This window comes from Vicia villosa, linkage group LG1 (genome assembly GCF_029867415.1).
Source record: "Vicia villosa cultivar HV-30 ecotype Madison, WI linkage group LG1, Vvil1.0, whole genome shotgun sequence".
NCBI classification, from domain to species: Eukaryota; Viridiplantae; Streptophyta; class Magnoliopsida; order Fabales; family Fabaceae; genus Vicia; species Vicia villosa.
In genome coordinates this window covers 2,269,451-2,278,461 of record NC_081180.1, presented here as the reverse complement: position 1 = coordinate 2,278,461, position 9,011 = coordinate 2,269,451, and the positions used below count along the sequence as shown (strand labels likewise).

Here is a 9,011-nt window from a genome sequence, read left to right as displayed (position 1 = left end):
AACATAAAAAATATTAAATAGTAAAATATAATTGGTTAATAGAGTCTAAAAGTTGGTTAATACATTTATAATTTAGTGTCAGATTAATAATATGTATTTAATTGATTACCAAAATAGTGAAAGTGGTTAATAAATTATAAGTAAAATAATTGATTAAGTTGTGGTTAATACAATTGTGAAATTAAAAAAAAAAATATAAAAATAATATTATTTTATTCAAAAAATAAAATAATACGGTATAAATATTAGTATAGGATTTTGATGTCAAAATAGTAACCTGTTAGAATATGATTAGCCCATCTACTATACAAACAATTAATAAAAGATTGACCAATCTTACTATAATGCCCTTAGTTAAAAATTTCTTTACAAATAAAAAAGGGCAATTCGGTAACTAACAAAATCACATATCACTTTTTCAACCTTTCAATAACCAAGCGCCAATTGTCGGCCTCTCATTGGTCCAACTTTTTAACTTTTCAATAACCAACTTTTTCTCCCCAACACACTTCTTCTCTCTCTTACTTAAATTTTCAAATTTCTTTCACATTTCATTTTCCCACACTTTCTTACTTTCATTTTAATTTTTTTCATTTAATCACAAAAATTATTAATAATCTATTTTTTTAACTTTAATAAAATTAAATATTTATTTATCTCACGGGTCACTATCAATACAATATTTAATTTATTTTAATGATCAGTACACACTTTCTCTTTCTTAATTAAAATTTCAAATTTCTCTCAAATTTTCTTCCCACACTTTCTTACTTTCATTTTAATTTTTTTTCTCTATTTATGTATCAACTCTAAAAAATAATTTATTTTTTAATTTTAATAAAATTAAAAATATTGTAATATCACGGGTCACTATCAACATAATATTTTTTTTATTTTAATCAATCATTGTTTTTATTAGAGAGATAATATCTTTATTTTTAATTTTTTTTTCTTTTCTTCATTTCACGATTTTTTTAAAGATTATTTAATACGATTAAATTCATATGATTATTTTTCATTTTACATTTGTATTTAAATATATTTTATATCAGATCAAATAAATTTTTATTTCACGGGTCATTATCAACAAAGTATCTATTTTATTTTAATCAACAATTACTATAAATTGAGAGATAATGTTTATTTTTAAATGTTAAAATTTCATTTTTTTTTATCTTCATCTTCCAAATTCTTTTTTATATAATTATTTAATATAATTAAATTTATATAATATTTTTTATTTGTAATTAAATCATTTATTAAAAATTTATATGTATTTAATTAATTTCATACAATATTAAATAAATTTACCCGTGCGGAAGCACGGGTATCTTACTAGTATGAATAATGTAGTCACTCCATTCTATACAACAAAAAATATACTGTGAAAGGGACATGTGAAAGGGACAAGTAACGAAAAGATGGCTGGAAGTTTCAACATTCTCTAAACAAAATACTTTTTCCAACTTTCATTCTTTCTTACAAAGATTAAAGAAATTGGTAAGCTCTATTTTCATTGAGAAATGATATGTTTACACCCATTTTTAACACCTACACCTATTTTTATACATAATACATATTGATTTTATTTTTTAATAATTTATTTACCTTGATTTCTGTGCAAAACCATTTAAATTTATTGTTTTATACGGTGTAAGATACGTAGGTGTAGGAAAAAATTGTCAAAATAGCACACCTCATTTTCATTTGGGACGATTGCGACAAAGTTTGTTTAGAAAAGTTCCATATCTCACACCATCCTTATCCGTATAATCGTACCGTAATGTATAGTAATACAAATCATGTCATTTTGTTAAAATACATTAAAATAATTTAGTTTTTTCTATACTGGATATTTAAAGGTTCAATGTTCAAAGACTCGACCAAACAAGTCAGAGAAATATTATATATTTATTTAAAAATTTTAAAGTGATAGGTGTATGGATTCTCTCAATTATAAATTATTAATTATCCATTGTTGTTAAGCAATGTAAAAACTTACACAAACTCACTTATTTTGTCAACAATCTCTCTCTCTCTTCTCTCTCTCTCTCTCTCTCTCTCTCTCTCTCTCTCTCTCTCTCTCTCTCTCTCTCTCTCTCTCTCTCTCTCTCTCTCTCTCTCTCTCTCTCTCTCTCTCTCCCTCGCTCCATCCCCCCCCTCTCTCTCTCTCTCTCTCTCCTCTCTCTCTCTCTCTCTCTCCTCTCTCTCTCTCTCTCTCTCTCTCTCTCTCTCTCTCTCTCTCTCTCTCTCTCCTCTCTCTCCTCTCTCTCTTTCTCCCCCTCTCTCTCTCTCTCTCTCTCTCTCTCTCTCTCTCTCTCTCCTTCTCTTCTCTCTCTCTCTCTCTCTCTCTCTCTAGTGTGAGTCAATCCACTATGTTCCCCATCAAGTGAAAGCTCTTTCATTTACATATATCCACGCCGTTAACAGACACTCTTACTCGTTAAAGGCACTATCATGGGACATGTTGTCTGACCACCACCATATCAGGTAGACTTTTGATACAAGGAGGTGGTCCCTTACTCGAATCGGACTTTGATACCACTGATGGGTGAATCATGAGTAAGGGTGGCAAAGAGGGCAACCCGCTTATGCATCTGAACTCAAAAGTCAAACATGTCCTGTTTGTAAACGAGTTGGCGGCCCGAAGTTGGTGGTTTAGAAGTTAAAGGTTTTTTATTTTGATGATCAATTGTATTAAAAAACATTATGTTGAATAACTGAATCATTCTCGACATGTTTTCTTCTATATTGTATGGTTGAAGATTGAGATTGGATTTTATATGACTTTCGATCGATCCTCTCAATTGTTGCACCCACACACCTTTAATGTCGAGAATGATTCAGTTATACAACATAATAGTTTTTAATACAACTGATCATCAAAATAAAAACTAACACATTCTTAAACTTTTAGGAACTCAATCATGTAAGTGATGAGTAGTTCAAGAAGGATCAAAACATGTTTTGGATACCTTATTAATAATTGAGATAATAAAATAAGATAGAAAAAAAAGGGTGTCGAATAAAAGTTTAATATATGAGTAATTTTTTAATGGGGAAAATAATATATTAATAAATATGGGCGAAACAATTCAATAAAGTGCACTAAAAAACACTAAGGTATAAGGAGTGTCAAGCCAAATAAAGCAAGTACAAATAAAAGAACAACCAAATCAAAAGCAAAAAAGAGAAACAATTTTAAGGCAACTAAGGAGAAGGAACACAGGCTATAAAACCGCCTGCATAACAGAGCACCACCCAACATAAACCACGCTAGAGCTCAGACACCAAACTCACCTACAAAAGATAAAACTCAAAAGTAACGCCTAAAATCACTAAGCACCAGAGGGACAAGCCATAACTCTTGATCCATTATTTGGACAAACAAATATAGGGCTCTGAAGCTAGTCGATGAAGGTGTAAGAGTTTATAGAGGATCTATTAAAGAACCAACTTCAAGCCGATAAATCCTCTTATCCTTTACCTCTTTCACATTTGTTGACGTACCAAATAAACAACTTATTATTATGAGTAAATCAAATAGACCAGACTTCAACATGTCGGATCATAATAAATTTACCCCTGAATTTAATCTTGGGACCTAAATAAAAGAAAAACTCAAAAAAAATCCTAGGATCCCTAGGAAGAGGCAACTGAACCCCCAACTCCCTAAAGATCGACCTATACTAGAACTAGAAGTGAAACTATAGATAACAAATATACGGGAGGTCGAATCAATCCAATCCTTATATAAAATACACAAAGTCTCGTCCAGGGTCAGAAATGACATTCTGTTTAAACAGGTTTTCCTTAGACGAGAACCTGTCTCCCAGAATCTTCTAAGAAAAGACCACCACCTTTGACAGAGTCCAACTCTCCCAAATAAAAGGCAATTAAGGAAGCACATTGACTTGATGAGCCCCTGAGATAGGACTAAGTTCATTTGGATTTGATAAACAGACGCGACAGAGAAAACATCGTATATATTCTATCTCCAAACCCATCTATCTCTCTTCACAGAAAACTGGACCACTGGGAGACCTAAGTAGAACTCATCAACTAAATGTTCTACATGAACGAAGAACAGTCTCCTCTATCTAAAGTCTCGGGACATCCTTTCTTAGTCTTGCCCAAAAACTATTTTTATATATCCAATATTTTATGCAATAATATTTGATACGAAACTTAACAACTGCACTTGAACTTAACGCTATTTTGTTCTCATTTTTTTCTCTCCATAAATTATAATTATATATTAACGAAGAATTACCAATGAATCTTGTTCACAAGCATTTTGAATACATATATTACTTTTATTATATTATTATACCTTATAATTAAAAAAGTGGAAATAAGCTAGGTTTCAAAATCTATCTTCTTAATTCCCTCTTTTATCAAGTATTTTTGTTAACTTATTTAGGCTGTTTCGTATGTTTAATTTTAGAAGTTTCAAATTTATATATTTACTAGTCAGTCTACCCGTGCGAGGCACGGGATAAAAATTCTTATGTTAAAAAAAAAATTATAATTTTGTTTAAAATGTAATAATCATTAAATATCATAAAATAAAAGTATTATTTTAAAAACTACTATTAATAATAATATTATTATTATTATTAATCTTTAATTTTTATTTGATTTTTGAATTTGCTAATTCCTAACTATTATCTTTTTTTATTGTTAATCTAATCTAATATCTATTATTTATATTTTTCTTTATTGTATTAATTAAAGTCTATTCATACTCTTTATTGTTAAATATGTACCATAATTATTATGAAGTGAATAATAAGTAATAATTCATATGAAATTTATTATTGATAGTAAATGAAAATGTTTTTTATATGTGATTTAGAATTGAAATTAATTTTTATTATTCATTGAAAATAAAAATTATTTAAAATATTGAAAATGATACTAATTGTACTAATTACTTATATGATTAAATAATTAAAAAAACCATTTAAATTGGTATTAATATCAATTATATAAATTTAATGTAATGAGTAGTAGTAAATTGAAATTAAAATCAAATTAGTTGTACCCATACAATTATTTAAATTGAATGTAGTCATTGATTCTAGTTTTTTTTTTAATTAATGTAGTTTAAAATGATATTAGTAGTAATATTTTCAAAAATTTGAAGAAATATATGTAAAATAATATTTTAATATATTATAAGAATAAAAAAGATTAATAGTAATACATACATTTAATTATTTAAAAAATATTTTTAATTATAAAGAATATTTTTAATAAATTTTGCAATAAAAGTATTTAAAAACATGTACTCCCTCCAACTATGTATTAAAATTTCAAATATCCGTAGTCAAATTATTTTGAAGAATATAATTGTAGTCAAATATTATTGAAGACTATTTATTCTCGTCTTAATTTGTTTTGATATTCTTTGTAGTGTTCAACTCTTTCCATAAATGTATCACATCCGATAATATATACAATAAAAATGAAATGCAGTTTATAATTATAGAATACAAATAGAAATTACAAAATACAAATAAAAATTGTATAATCCATATATTATAGAATACATATAGTAATTATACAATACAAATAAAAATGTATACATCATAACTATCATAACCAAATCCCTCTTTGTCTGATAAATATCATATTTTCAAGGAGAATAAATTATAGAAGAAATGGTTCTATTGTCTGATAAATATCATATTTTCAAGGAGAATAAATTATAGAAGAAATGGTTCTATTGGCAAGTGATCTTCTAGAGAAACTTTTTGGATAACTTCTGCTACTTCCATAACCTTTATTTATTTTGAGAATGAAAACCATCAAGGTAATAAGTGAAAGCAATGTCACACTCACTAATATACCTATAATTATCACCCATTTGTGTTTCTTTTCTGCAAATAAACAAAAAAACAAAGCAGTTAAAACTTTTTCTTCATAATTCCTAAAATAACACTAATTTTCTAATTAACACTCATATATAGAAACAAAAACACTTACTAATTAGTTAGTTTAGAGTAATAGATCCTTATAGATCAAAAAGGGTATTGGCAGGGATTAATTTTCCATGTTCTCTCTGCATACGCTTGAATAGTCCTGTCACTACTAAACCTCCCAGAGCCAGCATCACTGAGAATACTCATCTTGATCCACTTCTCTAGTTCAGCGATTGTTTTATCAGTTGCAGCCTGTAGTGTCATTATAAAATGTTACATTATGGTATAATAGAAAAGAAGAGTGACATGATTCAAATACTATGTGGCTCGAGGTAACTCCCAAAATCTGAGCCAAAAAGATATAAATCATTAACCAACTTCAACCGTGTCAGATAAGGATTCAAAGTAGTCTTTATCACCAAAATATCCATCTCGCAGCATCCTAAGAATTTCATAATTAATTAAGTCCATGACGAAACTAAATAGTGATCAGAAATTTAATCTGCATATGTTAATAATCTTCTTTACAAAATGCAACATATGTTTTCATACCTGGAATTGTAGAGGAACTTTCAAAGTATATCCTTTCTCACGCAGCTTTGCTACTTCTTCCGCTTTAACACCAAAGAGAAACTGAAACAATGGCAAAATGTTTTTTTGCTCATCAATTGACATCTCCATAAAATTCCATAACTCTACCAAGAAATTAATCATTTTTATATAATAGGTTAAATTCTCGCTAGCCAATTACCTGCAACATAAAGAAGATAAACATTTTTTAACATAAATCAGAATATTTTGAATAACACAGATTATGGAAAAGGAAATAAAAAATAAAAGGTCAAAAACACATAGAAAAAGAAAAGAAACATATGGATAATACATCAAATTCCTCTCTCCACACACGCTTCATCTCTTCCGATTTTCTCTGTCCCATCCCATCGTGAAAACCCTCACTCTCTCATTCTTGTTCGATTCTCTCACGTTCAAACACAAATCGCAAATGAAAGAATAACCAACAATCAATGAAACCTAAACCCCTTCATCCCAAACCCCAAATTTCGAAATGTTTACAGATCACATGATATAAGATGGAATCAAAGCAAAAATAAATACCACGACAATTTCAACACGACTGATCTACCAAGCTTGAGCGTCGGTGATGACTTTCCGGGTAAGAATTTGAATCTGCTTCTACCTGTTACGTCTTCTGATGCAGATTGTTTTGTGGTTGATCCATTGCTTTTTCGTTCTTACTCTGTTGCTGCGATTAATTTTGTTCTTCATTTGAGTCCTTCGACTTCTTGTTAATGTTGAATCCTTTAAGTTTGAAGAAAAAAACTTAAAGTTTACATTGAAAACAAATAATGCAATTAATATATGTTCAGAAAATTATTTTTAGGTTTAATAGTTTGCAATAGATGTTTCATATTCCCGATGGATGTTTCATATTCCCAATGGCTCAACCATATTTTGATTTCACGTGAAAATTTAAAACAAAGCATCAATTATTATATTTAAAAAATTATAAAGTTATTTTTTAAAAAGTTTCCTTTTATAGGAACTTCACAAAAGATGAGAATCAATGTGAGCATGACACTTGTCAAAGTTGCCCAAATTCTCATCTTACTTTTTTCTATTGTATGATGTACTATTCTACGTATTTTTGCTTACTATAAATAGAAGTCTTATATACCCTCATCCTATTTCAACCATTCAACCCAACAAATTCAATATACATAATCTCAAGTTCATCATATCCCTTAAATTTCTCTCTTAAATTATATCATATCAATATTAACTAATATTCTAAGAAAATGAACAAGTCCGATTTTTTAAAAAGAAGTATGCAGCTAGTTTTCTCAGTTTCTATATTTGCTTTGTTTGTATGCTACTTTTCTGGCTTTTCCTACATACACCCCCCTCAAAATTCATTCAATGCTTACTTCTCAACACGCCTTCTCTCCATGCTTGCTCACATTCTTGAAAGAAAATACATGTTCCTTATATGTAATCTCATCCTTGCATTTGTAGCCAACACCACTTCCTCTTCTTCTGATCACTTTGAGTATTTTCAATCTCAATTTTCCAATGATTTTGTGGTTGATATTGAAGATGAACATGAAGTGCAAACAATGAAAAAGGCACAAGTATTTTATGAGCAATTAGTGTCATCAGAGGAAGAAGGAAGTTCAGAGAATGAAGCTGCAATTGAAGAAGAAGAAGAAGAATTAGGAGATATTAATAGAGATGAACTCAACCGAAGGTTTGAAGAGTTTATAAGGAAAATGAAAGAGGAGATTATGATTGAACCCAAAACACACCCAATTGCAATCTAGCTAGCTAGTAATTAGGGTGCATATGTTTGTTTGTGGTAAACCATACTTTGCCATATTAAAGCCTTTCAATAGTTAATAAGATTTTAAGTTAGTTATTGAGTGGTTTGTTCATAAATTATAAAAATGTAAAATAGTAAAATTTAGCATTGAAATGCGATTGTTGAAATTAAACTTTATTAACTAATATTCTAATTAATGATCATTATTATATATATATATATATATATATATATATATATATATATATATATATATATATATATATATATATATATATATATATATATATATATATATATATATATATATATATATATATAAAACTATGGTCCCAAAACTAAGATATAAATATTACAAAACTTATATATATAAAACTATTATAAAACTTTCATCTAATCCAACAAAAAAAAAACTAAGATATAAATATTGAGCGGGTCACATTTTATTTTATTTTTTAAAAAATATTATTTAATTTATTCCTTTGATTTATACACATAATCGAGAGAAAAACTAATCAAAGGAAATTAAATGTTTCAAATCCCAACAACAACGATCTATGTTTTTATTTCTTTTATATCAGTGACAACTTTTTTTTAATTTTATGTTGATTTAATTATTAAATCATCTATTATTTCGGTTAGACTATTAACCGAGGAGAAAGTTTATTCAGTTTTTCCTAACCTAACTTATATGTTACCTTTCCAAACTCATTAATATCATTCTCTGAAATGAATCGCAAGATAGA

The 9,011-nt window shown here is 27.9% G+C and overlaps 1 protein-coding gene across 2 annotated transcripts; it reads right to left on the bottom strand.

Moving 5' to 3' along the window:
• Positions 1-5,601: 5,601 nt before the first annotated feature.
• On the bottom strand, positions 5,602-7,799 carry LOC131599539 (alpha-glucan phosphorylase, H isozyme-like). 2 transcript variants are annotated; one of them, XR_009282832.1, is made up of 5 exons: positions 7,044-7,799; positions 6,480-6,560; positions 6,312-6,369; positions 5,992-6,179; positions 5,602-5,885 (listed from the first exon to the last, which is right to left on the bottom strand). XR_009282832.1 is itself a non-coding variant. In XM_058871859.1 (2 exons), the coding sequence occupies exons 1-2, from the start codon at positions 6,396-6,398 to the stop codon at positions 6,027-6,029; spliced, it is 240 nt and encodes a 79-aa protein (XP_058727842.1). In that variant the 5' UTR covers positions 6,399-6,413; the 3' UTR covers positions 5,932-6,026. The 2 variants fall into 2 exon arrangements, 1 of the variants encoding a protein (XP_058727842.1); XM_058871859.1 differs by lacking the exons at positions 5,602-5,885; positions 6,480-6,560; positions 7,044-7,799 and having other exon boundaries at positions 5,932-6,179; positions 6,312-6,413.
• Positions 7,800-9,011: the final 1,212 nt, after the last annotated feature.

What these genes read in the sequence shown, in the direction of transcription:
- LOC131599539 (XM_058871859.1), bottom strand. Translation starts at nt 6,398, where the DNA reads ATGGACTTAATTAATTATGAAATTCTTAGGATGCTGCGAGATGGATAT. An exon ending in TTGAATCCTTATCTGACACG is followed by an intron (nt 6,180 to 6,311) that starts GTTGAAGTTGGT and finishes ATGACACTACAG; the next exon opens with GCTGCAACTGATAAAACAAT.